The sequence below is a fragment of the Stenella coeruleoalba genome, assembly GCF_951394435.1.
Source record: "Stenella coeruleoalba genome assembly, chromosome: 3".
NCBI classification, from domain to species: Eukaryota; Metazoa; Chordata; class Mammalia; order Artiodactyla; family Delphinidae; genus Stenella; species Stenella coeruleoalba.
Window position 1 is genome coordinate 87,074,022 of NC_137148.1, and position 14,295 is coordinate 87,088,316.

The 14,295-nt window shown below is 41.5% G+C and overlaps 1 protein-coding gene and 1 long non-coding RNA gene across 4 annotated transcripts in view; one reads left to right on the forward strand and one right to left on the reverse strand.

Moving 5' to 3' along the window:
* The first annotated feature begins 587 nt into the window (after positions 1 to 587).
* LOC307184309 lies at positions 588 to 13,574 on the forward strand. Its single transcript, XR_013827699.1, has 7 exons — positions 588 to 700; positions 2,218 to 2,435; positions 2,647 to 2,775; positions 3,474 to 3,542; positions 6,165 to 6,356; positions 6,717 to 6,827; positions 13,271 to 13,574. It is a non-coding gene; the product is annotated as an uncharacterized lncRNA (long non-coding RNA).
* The window catches only part of EFNA5 (ephrin A5), a gene marked incomplete at its 3' end in the record, with an annotated part of 398,115 nt that continues 386,485 nt past the window's right edge, over positions 2,666 to 14,295 (reverse strand). For all 3 annotated transcript variants that reach the window (XM_079917682.1, XM_079917683.1, XM_079917684.1), the window contains 3 exons: positions 8,394 to 8,459; positions 7,916 to 7,996; positions 2,666 to 2,787 (listed from right to left, as the gene is read on the reverse strand). In XM_079917682.1, coding sequence (XP_079773808.1) covers positions 2,666 to 2,787; positions 7,916 to 7,996; positions 8,394 to 8,459 — 269 coding nt within the window. The remainder of the gene's footprint in view (positions 2,788 to 7,915; positions 7,997 to 8,393; positions 8,460 to 14,295) is intronic.

The window sequence follows — 14,295 nt, forward strand, 5'->3', positions numbered from 1 at the left end:
CGATACCAATCGTCTTCTTGAAAACTCCGTGGCAAGCGTTACCTACGATTACATCACTTTTAGGTAGAGAAGCACATTGTCTACTGGTGTGGATAGTCTTGCTTTTTTTTTTTTTTTTTTTTTTTTACATTTAATTTGTAGTGGCACAGTGGTGAGGGGGTCTAATTTCACTGTGAAAAATGAAAGACGATGGCAGAGAGGGCCATGAGTAATTAATTATTTTATCATTTGTTAGAGACAAATGCTAGGAAAACCACAGAAGTCACCATTTCTAAAATGAAATTAGCACTGATAATGTAGTTATGACTAACTGGAATCATTACAGGATCATTTGATTTCCTTGTGGTCATAGAACATGCAATATTATTTTGGTTCTATTGATCCATTTTAGAAGGCATCTTTTTCCCCCTACCCAAATCCCACTGGACCAACAAGCCTGTAACTAACTATTAATAAAAAAGAAGTATTACTGGATATTACTGAGAGTTTTGAGTATATAAATAGTTAATGCAAAAAATAATCCAATGCTGTGAACTTTTGTTTCAGTGAAATGGTGGCTGCCTTCTGTGATAAGACTCTGCCACTCCAGAGAAGTTCCTGATGTCTGGGGGAATGGGATTTAATCCGAGAGGCTGGCAACCTCTCACATGGTTCCAAGTGCGAACAGACCCAGCATTAACATCCACTCCAAACGGATCGGGTAAGCCCAGATTACATTTCAACATGTGTACAACTCTCCAGCGTGCAGTGCCTTCACAGCTGCCTTTCATTCACATATCTCTCTAATTCAGAACTACTCACAGTTCTTAGCAAATTCCCCTTCATGAAGTCTATCCATAATATGACCCCTCTTTTTAAACATGTACATTAAAAAAAAAAACCCAGTTTTAAAAAAGTCCTTATTGTGCTGGAACGCTTCCAGTTTTTCACATCTTACACGATCATTGCATTTATTTTTTGTTTTGTTTTGAAAGGCATGGTTTCTATTGACATGTCCTGCAACAGCAAGAAAGGCTTGCTTGATTTCTTTTCTTTTCCATTGGTCTGACACTTTTCCCTGTCTAGGCTTTGGAGTTCAAAGTTCGTGACAGCCTCACCAGTAGCAACCCCCAAGGCTTGCATTTCCTGGTAATGGACTGGGAACATCCCTGTTGGCCGTGCTGATTTACTGTCCTCTTGCCCACCCCTACAATGAAACAAGGCAGCCCCCCCATATTTCTAAATGTATCAAGGGATACCACTTTTTCTCACAGGTTTAAATAGGACAAGCATATATACTCACTCTCAGCAAAAAGTATATCTAAATAATGTATATTCTATTCTAGTGGATTTTTAAAAAAATAGTTTGTTAAAGTCTTTGGGACTCCATCTTGTTTATCTCCCACAGATAAACATATGTTCCCCCTACGCTTCAGGCTGTGTCAGAAAGGGAAAGAATATAAAATCAACTCTTGAATTTTTTCGTTCCAGACTTTGGAATTTTTATTCCAAATTTCCCTTTAGCCCTCCCAAGTAGTATTGACTCTTCCGGGGACAGGGGTTTGTGTCTGAGCCCCTGTAGTCGTGGAGTGTGGAGCAAAGTGTGGGTATGAGGGTGGGAGTCAGGGAAAGGCCACAGCACACTGGCGCTCCAGCAAAGCCAAATTACATCTCCTCTGGCCACTGACACCCTTTCCTTGGTACACATCGTTCCCCCAGAGGAGTATCCAAAGCTATTCCGTATACACTCATCAACCCTGGCTTGTCAGCCTCGGGGAAGGTCACTTTATTTGTAAAAATGCCTCTTTCAGTTTCTTTAAAAAAAAAAAAAAAAAAAAAAAGTTGTAGCACCATGGTGATCTGTATTCAAAGGAAAAAAAATCTGGTGTGCGCTGCCCAGTCAGTCACCAAAAACAATTAGAGGCACTCACATATATATATCCCCCACCCAACGCAGCGTGTTTTCACACTTGCTCTGTGCTAACATTCCGGCACTCGACCCGCCTCCTAGACAAAAGGCTTCTTTTACGGAGCACAAGTTTTGCTGTCAAGAATGCTTTAAGACAGTCACCTTTTTAAAAAAACAAAAACAAAAAACAGAAAACCAGTGTCTCAACCTTTCAGAAGCCTGTTCATTTATATACTCCTAGAGGAAATGGTGTAATATTATATCTAGTCTTAATCCCTCCCCTCTGGACTTGACATGGTGACATGATGCCCTGCACGATCATCTTACAGTCCTGAACGAGAAGGCATAAGTATTGCGTGGGAGAGGAAAACCCTCCTGGGCCTCGCCATCACCGGCTGCATCTGCCACTATCCTTCCTCGTCCACATACCGCTGACAGTACGCTACAGGAGGTGAGCTCTTGGAGGAGAATGCACAGGAGCAGACGACCACGGGTGTCACTATAACCACTGGGCATTTTCATCTGGAGTCCATCTAATTTGCAAGGGGTGGGAGAAGGCAAGGGCAGGGGTGGGGGTGAGGTGAGGGAGGCAGCAACTATGTTAGCTCCCCCGGCCCCAAGTTGTTGCTTAGAATTCAGGCTGAAGGAAAGAAAATAAAAATCTGACATCTGCCAAAAAACCAATAACAAATCCCTTCTTAGGATGAGCAGTTGGGTGGATCTCTGGTGTTCCAAGACCCTGATGTTTTCTGTGACAGGTGATGGGAGGAGACTGTGCTATAATGTCAAAAGCATCGCCAGGAGGAACAGTAGGATTGCCAAAAGGCGGCTGGGTATCCTTGGTGTTTGTGCCGCGTTCTCGCCGCGGGATGGCTCGGCTGACTCGTGTACGGTATCATCTGTTCAAATAGAAAGCACACATTCCAATGAGATTTCACATCCTTAATAACTCTCTTGCAGCAGCCTGCTGTTAACAGACCGCGCCACCCTCTGCAGAGTAGGGTAATGAACCTTGTGCCACCATTGACTTTCATGTCTGCATAATCACTCATTATTTACAGCAAACAAAGGAGAGGCAGAGAAAATTGGACTTTCTTGGCAATTTTAATACTTTCCTTAAAAACTGAGGTGAAAAATGTGCACACTGTAACCTCTGGCACGTGAGCTACTCAGGTTTGCTAGCAGTCAAACCCACCATGCACAAACTTGGTATCTGAATGTACCGTTTAAACCCAATACGCCCGAGAGGAGCAAGTAACGGGGGCAGGGGTGGCAGGATGCAGTTAATGTTGGCACATTAGTGGTTAACCAGAATGGGCTGCCCTTTTTCCTCTTTTTAGCGGTTTCATAGGATTAGTGTTGAACGCCTGGTTGTTGGACGTCTAGATGAATTTTCAAATGTGAAGAATTAAATGCCAAAACAACAGCATTTTAACTAAACTATACATAGTGCTCACTAAACCTAACTAAACCGGTGCCCACTGGCTTGCCTACAATTAGGAATCAATTGTGGTGCTATTTCTATTACAAACCCTGTATCTCCAGGATTAAATTACTTGAACTTGACTATTTTTATTTTTGTCAGGTTGAAGCTGGGCACATAAATTATCAGTGTGGATGCAAATTTTCCTCTAAATAAAGTGGATTAAGTGAGGTAAGCTTCTTTTATTTAGCTATAAAGTGTTCTATGAGACTGCCTCTGACTCGGATAGCCTTCCCGAGCTGCATGATTAACAGGCTTAACTTCGAAACAGGAACTTTGCAGCAATTAGTACCCAAAGATAGACTGGAGGCTTGCCTATGAGCCATGCTATGCTCTGGCGTTGCCGGTCTTCTTCCTTCCACCTGACTTAACACGTGCTTTTAGACTCAGTGATCTCTGAACTACACGTGGGGCCACCAGTGGGATTCTTTGGTAGATTTTATTTTAGCATCAGGAGAACTTCCTGTAGGAGGCTCAGCGATTGATTATCAGGCTGGATTCACTCTATGGTCAGTCAGAGAGAATGGGTACAAGTGAGACTCTAGTGGTTGTTCCCAATTCTGTAGACCTCAAAGGATAATCGCTAGACATCCCTGAATGACCCACCTCGAACACCTTAATGGATTAATAACTCTATTCTATTAAATTCATTTCTGTTTTCACATCACACAGCATGTCACAATAGGGATGCTTTTTCTTTACTAGGCAGAGTCACACTCCCTGTTATTTGTCCTAAAGCGACCACCTTGCAGGCTCAGGCTGGTCTCTACTTCAGGTATGCTCACATGAGCTGTTTCTGTTCATTACATTCACTCCCTATATGAACTTAGAAATATGTCTTCTCAGCATTGAGGCTTCTGCTCTGGAGTGCTCGTATCATTTTAGCCTGTCCCCACGTGTAGAAGCTGCTGCCTCCCTGTGTCAAATTTGCTCTCCTCTCCTGGACCTTAGCAAACCTGCATGGAATACCTATTAGCTTAGGAGACTAGAAAAGGTTAGGGAGCAAGAATGGGAAGTGTAATGGATGCAGGGGAAAATGTAAAGCCCCACATGATGCAGTCATTTATACTTGTGGACTCTTTTCTCTGCCGTTTCTTAGCCTTGCAAATGTATTAAATCTGTAGTTAGGAGGTAGACATAAATGCCCTTAACGGCCCTGAAAAGAAAATCCAAATCACTGTCTTAAGAGCACCAACCTGTTGTTAGTAGGAATAATGGAGTACTTCAGGCTTAATTGTGAAAGAACCATAAACCCAGAGGATTCCAGAGTTCATTTTGAAATACCACTTATATTTATACACCTGAAATTACATCAGCTATTGGGTTCTTCTCAGTCTTATCTTCACCAACATATTACCCAGTCCTCTTCCTTGTAAAGTTTGGAAGTGTACTGATAAAAGAGGTACCCAAGTAACACGTAGATACTCAGTTGTGAGCTTGAAGGGGACTCGCCTTCTCAGTCTGACCAGGGTGCTCAGCGAGGGCTGTCCATGCTCTAGGCCCACACGGCACAAGACGGGGGAATGAACCTCGCACACCTTTGAGACGAAAGCGTTTGTCTATCAATCATATAAGAGAAGCCATGAGGCCAATGTGCCTTTTGATCCTCAAATCATGGCCATCTTTGGAATTAACCTTTTTCTAGGCAACCAACCAGTAAGTACCCTCTTGCCCTCAAAGGAGAAAATCAGTCCCGTTAGGGGACCAGGATTCTTCTCTTCTCACTGTAACATTGGTCCTGCCTCAGGATTCTACAGAGCATCCTTTGATTAAACAGGGCCTCAGTGTTGGGAGATTCTGTGGCCCTCAGGAAGCAAAATGAAAAACAGGCTGTTTGTTTGTTTGTTATTTAGGTAAGTCGGAGCAATTTCAGAATTCTAAAGAGGAATTCATAAGCAAAATCTATCCCAATGGAAATTACACCTAAACATGAGAGAACTTCTAAAACTTGTAACAGTGAATGTGGCTTGGAAAAAGAAAACACTTCTCTTCAGAAGCCAAATCAAGTCTTGCCTCCTGGCTACAGGATTCCACAACATGAGGGTTTCGGTGGTTAACTGAGAGAAGACGAGCAATATTTTGGAGCATGTTATGTGGCATATGTGTGCCCTGAGATCATCCTGTATCCCTGATGACAGGAAACTGGCAGGCAGAGTGTGCAAGCAAACAAAAGAGACAAACACATTCCAAAGACAGGTGAATTAGTATACATTGCTGAGAACATGCAGTGGAATCCTTTCAGCCTTGCTGGCTTCATAAAGTCTGGGTCTGCACTCAACCAACCATCCAGCACAGTGGTGCGGAGCTGCAAGTACGAATTTTCGAAGGAGTACAGGGAAGTATCAAATCTACTATTGCATTCGTGCAGCCAGGGATCGTAGTTCAACCTTGTCTTACTTCTTTAGTGAAGGTGATCACCAGAATGCCCTTAAATATAGTCATGACTGACTCAGGGAGCTTCTTCCTGCAAGCACACCTGCATGCCTCTCCCCAACACACACACACACACAGTCTGACCACATTCTGTCAAAGCTTTGCAAACTTCTATCAGTTACAGGTGTATAGATTTGGGGGCCATCATGGACTTAAATGCTCACTGACAAAGAGTCTGTTTCCCCAAAGACAGTGAAATATGTTCACATATGAATGCATGTTAGCATCTTGCATTTTATCATTAGTTGAATTCAAAGGTAGTTTTCCTAATGTCAGAACAGTCCTCAGTGTGCCTCTTCATTACCAGTGAAAAACATGCAATCTGTTATGTTTCTAAACAGCCTCTTGCTTTCCCGATAGGCAATGGAATTTACCTGGAAAAAAGATTACTGGAAAGCGCTGCCTACATTCTGCAACGGTGTACATCAGAAACTCTTAATTCAGGGTAACTTTTATAACATGCCCAACCCTGCCGGTCAGCCTACACATGACTTATGAACAAAGCCAAGATAGTAAAAGTTCTCTCCGTGGACATCTCTATGTCTAGCAATGGTAAGAGAATCCTTTTATACTAATGTAGGAATGGGAGTTGAGAAATATGAATATTACACCTGGATCTGTGTGTAACTAGCTGCATGGCCTGGGCAAGTTACAAAAGGAAGATTGTAGACTCTGGGGTCCTTAAAAGATCTCATCTCACTCACAGATCCTGTGGTGGCCCAAGTCCTCAAGCTTGTGAGGAGTCTGGAACCTTGAAAAGCCACAGTAATGCCTCCAGATTTCCAGAACACAATTAAAATGTCTCCATGTCAGCACTCATTCCTTGCAACTTTCTAAAGCAGCTAACGGATCCCTGGGGAGCCACTAAGGCCTCTGAGAGCTTATTGTACACACCTCTCCTCTGTGCTCTAGATAAGATGCCTGCCTTAGAAAAACAGGAGTGCTTGGGGAAAAAGCCTAACCCTTCCTGTCAGTTACAACGTGGAAGCTATTGTATGCCCTGAGGCACCACATTTACTCAAGGTAAGTCTCCCTAAGGCTCATTGACTGTGTGTCCCAGTAACAGTACTCAAAGGATAAAGTGGACCTCACAACCTTTTAATTTCCAGGGCCATCAGAAAGGTAAGTCCTACTGCAAATAGGAGAAAAAAAATTCTCTGTTTACATAAGAGGGGGCTTACAAGGGCTTTGAGGCACACTCCTCAGTGAACAGAGGATAGAGGGCTCCCCCCACCTCATAATCAGTCTAGCTGCGTTAAAGAGCCAGATTGAATTTATAACCAAGTGGAGAGTTTACATTATCCACAGTATGCTGCAGTACAGAGGCTTCAACGATCCCGTTGGTGGGTTTTATTTTTCTTCATAGTGATGGGAAAGTTTGGGGGTATGGAAGATAGAAGTAGTAGAAAAGATTCACTTATCCTCGATACTTGTTTTGCCTCAGTAATCAAGGATCACGTTTGGCTCGACAGACTACTGCGGATACGTTTGTGGGAGCAGCAGGTGCATGAGTTTGTGGTGTTAGGAGGCAACATGGTTATGCTTCTCCAGACCTATTTCTATTGACAACAGCACAAATAATATTTGAAGTAAAATGAAGTCCTTTAGATCAGTTCAATGATGCATGTGAATTTCTAGAGAAAACTAAACAGGTTGAATTAGTTGCTATTTTGTGCAATAGTCTTATTACTTTTATCCATAGATTTGGATATAATATAAAAGTAAAGTTTTATAAGCACATAGAGTAGAAATTTTTTTCTGTCTTACATGAAAACAGATCCATTAATAGTCACAGTAATTCACCAGCATGCTCAGAGGATATGGTAAAAAAGTAGTGAGACTTTTAGCTTTCTGATGGGGCTTCTATACTAGGATACTGCATTGTATCAAACCCATGTCAAAAAAAAAGAAAAGTCATAATTTATCTAACATGCATTACACAGAGATACTGGAGGAATGAGGTAGAATATAAGTAATATTAGCGTTGCTAGCAATGAGCAAAAGCAGAGCAACTGTAACATGCAAACATGCGGAGAGGAAGAAAGGAAAAAAAGTACTGAAGCACCAGAGAGAGATGCATTTGTTAAGAGAGATTCTCTAAGCATACTAACCTGCTGGTTCTAATGAATTTTCTACTTTGTCGTTAACATCGAAAACACGATCATGAACACCTATAGTTTTCATACAGCTATCTATAACAAAAATAGAGATAACAGCCAAATATGTTAGTGAAGACACCCTTAAACTCCCGCTTCTTTCTTTTTTCTTTCTAATTTTTCCTTTTACTTATGGAGAGACTGTTTTACAATCAGTGGCATGTATCCAAATGCCAATATTGTTCCCATTTGCTGTGCACGTACAACAGTCTGAGAAACAACAAGTTAGCAACTGCTGTGTACTTAAAATAAAGGCATCATGAAAAATAATGAGAAAAAATTTGATGAAAACTGAAACATGGATGTTGATAATACAAAACAGATACCACACAGGATTTACAGTAAAAAAAAAAGTTTTACCGCTGTGAACCAGACCACACAATAGAGCATGCGCAGTGAAGCCACCCTCGGAAGCTCATTTTAGTGAACTTACTTGTTGGTCGCACAAAGACTTTGAGCTTTAGACAGGACCGTCTTCCATTATCTGGGATTGCAGAGGCTGTGGAAAAGACAAAAAGAGAGAGCAAGAGAGAAAGGAGAGAACACCACCAGATTATTCATTTGCAAATGCAAATGGGCCACAGTAAATTCTTTCATGAATTCTTCCCAGAAGATGAAACAGAAATACTTTTCAGACTGACAGACACTGACTGACTGCTATCGAAAGGGCTACTTTCCTATACCTGTCTTTCCTTTGCAATACAATAAAGAAAGAATCATGCAAGAACGTTGGTAATCTACAGAAGAATACTTTGGATTCTTATTTCAAAGGCTCTTGCGTTTAACTTGATCTGTAATCAGTTTTCTCTAAAATAAGGAGATAATGCCGCATGAGTCCTCCTGCTTTCACAGAGAGCAGGAAAGGGGCCCCCCCAGCCACCAGAGCCCAGGGTGTAAGCGTTGGCAAAATCCAGTTAACAGTTACAAAGCCAACTTAAACATGACCTAGTTCTGCTGGGGAAAGCAAAGCTCTGTCTGTCCTGAAAGCCTGTCTGTCAGTGCTTTGCAGGTAATTCAATTAGAGGTTTTACTCAGAACTTGGCTCCACATTCTGTATGACTAAACCAAACCCAGCAACTTCCATCAGGCTATTATAAGTACAATATGCTATTGAGAAAGTACTGGGTTGCAATGGTACATTTATTTTTAAAAATTTGCCACAGAGAAGGATGGAATTAATAAAGTGGGCTTACCAAAACATGACAACATGTTTCAAGTTATAAATCATTTGAGGAAGAAACTTTCTTCTCCTCTTCAAGATAATAAGACTGTAAACTTCCCCTGCGTTTGAAAGATGATCTCCCCTCAGTACACCCAGCATAATGTCAAAGGGATTTCCAAGGCCGTAAGACCCTTAACAATCACATATGTTTACACATGCATTCTAAAGATGACAAAAATTACAGAAACGAGTGCTGCATACTTTCCTCCCTATGTGTTTGCTTCAAGTGTTTTCTTTGTTCAGAAAGAGCAGATGATATCAGTCAAAATACACGTGGCTCACAATTAGTTTGGTAATACTGTCAGTGACAAAGAGAGGACCGGTGTTCAGTGTGCCCTCTCCCTCCTCTATTCTTACTGTCCCTCATGGTGAGCCCAGAAAACGAAAATGCTGATTTTGCGGGTGAGAGGATTCAAGATGCAAACTCTAGGTTAACTTCCCAACAATCTCCTCATGTAACTCCAGGTCCACATCCTGGAGGAGAACTTATAAAGTCACCACCTAAAAGACATCAAGCTGGAAAGGACCCCCGTGTCGCTATGCAACACCTGTTGAAAACGCTCTTAATTCTTAGACCAAAGTAGATACAGAAAAGATGTTTTCAGCCCTCCCCACCTTCGTGTTCGCTCTGACAAGCAGTTAAGAAGTGCTAACAGCTGGCTTTGCTGTAGGCTTTCATTAAATCAAAGTCGGAAAAACTCCCTCTACTGACATTTACAGTAACTAGTGTGTTATTTAGGGCACAATATTTGCACTCTGTGGTTCGATCCAGGAAATGAAGTCCTTCCTGTGGACCCCAACTGCAAATGTGCACGTCACGAATACAGTACACATAGGTGACTCCAAGTCGTTAGAAAAACCATGGGTTCTTGAGATAGTTTATATCTTATTTATGAGAGGTGGTGTGAAAAAGTGACACATGGATGTTTACGCTGCTGTGCTATGGATTTCTGAGCTGAGATGAACTTACTGCAAGCCTTGTGAACTTGATTTACCACATGCAGTAGCTGATTTTACTGATGATACTGTAAGATATAACAGGCTCAAGGCAAAATCAAATGTTTGTTTTAGTGGGGGAACTTCTTAGAGTTAGCACACATTTTTCAGATTTCTATATAGGAGAAATCCTATAAATCCAGGACACAAAAATCATTGTGGGGCACGCTGGAATAACTAAACATCAACACATGATAAACTGTCCAGGAAAAATTCAAGAGAGTTCTCTCACCAGCTCGCAAAGAGGGACAATTAGCCTTAGTTACTGGATGAGCTATATTATTCTGTACACTAAAAATATTAAATGTACTTATATTTATAAAGACCTCTCTTCCCCATCAAACTTCTCCCTTCCTCATCTCCTCTCTATCGCCAGAAAAGCTGTATGACAATGATAACGTGACTGATACCTTATGATGCTGTTTGACTATTATACTCTAATCCTTAGAGAGACTGATAAACAAAGAATATAAACATACAATGTGAGTACACAGTGCAGATTACATTAAGTCCCTTGACTCCACAGCCTCTGACCTGAGCTCATGAAATCTTAACCTAAGTCGGTATAACTTGGGTTCCTTGTTTGCCACGTTGAAAAACAAATATAATACCAGAAGGCATAAAAACTTTTCCATATGTGAGCAAAACTCAATTTTTTATGCAAGGTTTAAAAAACTGGGAGTGTGGCTTTATTCCATGTCCTGTTCCAGGTTTCTTAACCCCACACCTCCTGCCTGACAAATAGAGGGTTCCTTTATATCACTTACGAAGAATGATTATTATTAGTAATATTTGAATATATAAGGTAATATGAAAGTGCTTTACTAGTCACACCTAAACAACAAAGCGGAGGCTTGAAGCATTAAAAACACAAAACAGAGGAACTGAAAAATGTAATAGTCACACAAGTAAATTTATAAAGAAAATCCTCTTGGGATCAATTATGAGCAAGATTGAAGATGGACATGAGGGAGTAAAAGCTTAAAACGTGTCTGGCCTTTGTCAGGAGGTGGGTATTATTGATCTCTATGATTCTAGAGACACACTTCACTTTATACTAAGTAACACTTTTAGTTAAAACAATACGCTGTTTTCCTTAGAAAGTTAATAGTGAAAGTTTGGAAACGGATAGTAAATAATTACTACCATTTATTATATATGACTGCAGCTTTACCTATCCACTCAAACGCTTTTAAAACTGCTATGTACAGTTGCCCTGTTAGGTGCTATGGATGCGAAGATGTGTAAGACAAACTGTTTCTGTCCTTGTGCTGTGCTTATCCCAGCTGGGGACATAGGTAGGAAACACAGTTTAGGGACCAGGAGGCATCCATGTGGTAACTGAGGTTTGCATGAGCTTCATCTGGGCATGTGAGGGTGTCGCGGGAGTGTTTATCAGAGGGAATTTTATCCAGGCTTTACAGGTCCTCCAGAAGCCAAACAACAGCAACTGGGACAAAAGAATTATAACATTTCATCCCTGAGTTCCCAAATTGGAGCTGTAGCAACCAAAAAGAGGTCTTCACCTGCAACAGGGGAAGAAAACCTAGACCTGAACTCTTCCTATAATGATATTTGGATTTTCTGTGCTGGAGAGGATGTGGAGAAAAGGGAAGCCTCCTACACTGTTGGTGGGAATGTAAATTGGTACAGCCACTATGGAGAACAGTATGGAGGGTCCTTAAAAAACTTATAATAGAACTACTGTATGACCCAGCAGTCCCACTACTGGGCATATATCCGGAGGAAACTAATTCGAAAAGATACATACACCCCAATGTTCACAGCAGCACTATTTACAATGCCAAGACATGGAAGCAACCTAAACGTCCACAGACAGATGGAAAGATAAAGAAGATGTGTATATATTTATACAATGGAATATTACTCAGCCATAAAAAAGAATGAAATAATGCCATTTGCAGTGACATGGATGGACCTAGAGATTATCACACTAAGTGAAGTAAGGCAGGCAGAGGAAGATAAATACCATATGATATCACTTACATGTGGAATCTAAAATATACAAATGAACTTATTTACAGAACGGAAACAGACTCACAGACGTAGAAAACAAACTTATGGTTACCAGGGAAAAGGGGGGAGGGAGTTTGGGATTACAATATACAAACTACTGTATATAAAATAGATAAACAACAAGGTCCTACTGTGTAGCACAGGGAGCTATACTCAATATCTTGCAATAAACTATAATGGAAAACAATCTGAAAGATATATATATAACTGAATCACTTTGCTGTACACCAGAAAGTAACACAACATTGTAAATCGACCATATTTCCATAAAAAAAAGATATATGGATTTTAAAATAGAATTTGTCAGATTAAAATGAGAAATTCAATTCATGTCTTAAACATTTGTCACATAATCCAAATTCATGTCCCTTTACTCAGTTTACTGCTGAAAATGTACCTTTGGAGTCAGGAAGCTGGGAGTAGGGGTGTGGGGACCATTAAAACAAGCACAGCCTCCCATTCCACGATCTTAATAGCAACTTTATAAATCAATCCACAGAGTCCCTTCCCCCTAATGATCTACAAAGTACCCATCACAACCTTACAAGACAAAATGAAATATAATCTAGGGGCCCTCTGGTTCTCCGTGTTTAGAGTATCCTGCTAAAAAAGGGCTGCTTATCTTCGCTCTGTTGCGTGACTTCAGACAGGAGCTCTAACTTCAGCCATTCCTGAAAACCTGTTTGCTTGCTCTCCTGGGGCTCAGGTGAGCATGGCTCAGCACTTATCAGCCAATCTGATACATAAAGGGGACCACATTCAATACCTCCAAATCTGTACTTCCAAAGGCTGTATTTAGCATTGCAAATATTTGTAGCATCCACATCACAGTTAACTGTGGGCCCATCGGCTGGATGTGGCATCCTGCTTGTGGCAGGCAACTTCTGACCTAGCTCCAACCATCCACACCTGGTATGCATGCTCTGTGTCTGCCCCTCCCCTTGAGAGTGGGCTGGCCCTGGTTGCTTGCTTCCGGTGAGTGGAATACAGCAAAAGTGATGGGATGTCACTTCTGTGATTATGTTGTAAAAGACTGTGCCCTCCTTTCTCCTTAGCACTCTCGCTCACCTTCTGAAGCAAGGGGCCACACTGTGAGGTTCTCAGTGGAAAGGCCCACACGGCAAGGAGCAGAGGGAGACTTCCAGACAAGTGCGTGCAAGAAGCTGACACCTCAGTGCAACAACCCGCAAGGAGCAGAATCCAGCTAACCATCATGCGAGTGAGCTACAAACCGAATCCTTCAAATGACTGCCGCTTTGGGAGAGACCCAGACCCAGAGGACGCAGCTAAGCCGCCCCTGGATTCATGACCCACAGAAATGGTGAACTAATAAATGCTGTCTTAGCCACAAATTCGGGGGTGATCTGTTACTCAAGAGCCAACTGACATGATGCTGTGCAGTCAAGGGTTTCCCATGCCCACTCGAGGCTTCAGGACTAAGGCACCGGAGCGCACGCTGCTGAAGGCTCCCACACAGCAGCTCCTCCCTGATTCTGCTGCCATGTCTAAACAAACGCACCCCTCAGGAGTTTACTTTTCAAGCTACTGGTACAAGTCCACTTAAAACAGGCCTTGAAGAGAGGTAATTATAAACTGCTGTTGAGGAAACACTACAAGACATCTCTATTTGTTTTCACTCCGGCATTTAAAAACTGTTTCTCATTTTCCTCCCCATGCCACTTAGCTTTTGCTAATGTAGCCAGCCTGTGCCGTTTCTCGTAATTAGCATGATGCCTCACATTAACTCCAAATTGCTGGGGGAACCTAAATGAGCTTTGATACAAAACGTAAACTTAAATCATAAGAGAGAATGCCTTTCCTCAACTGTGAGAAATAGAATATAAAGATGGACTTGAAGACACCAGAAATAAAAGGACTTCAAATAATAAGTTAAAATTTCTCTTCGTATCAAAAAACTCCTATTTATCTTTTACACAGGCTATCAAACATAAATATCATGAGATTTTAAGCAACTCAAAAGCCATCAAGGAAACAAATGTTCTTCTTCATAAGGAACCGAAAAGGAGAGGGGTGAGATTCTCATATTTTCAGGCCCAATCCTGTACTCATTAGTTCATTT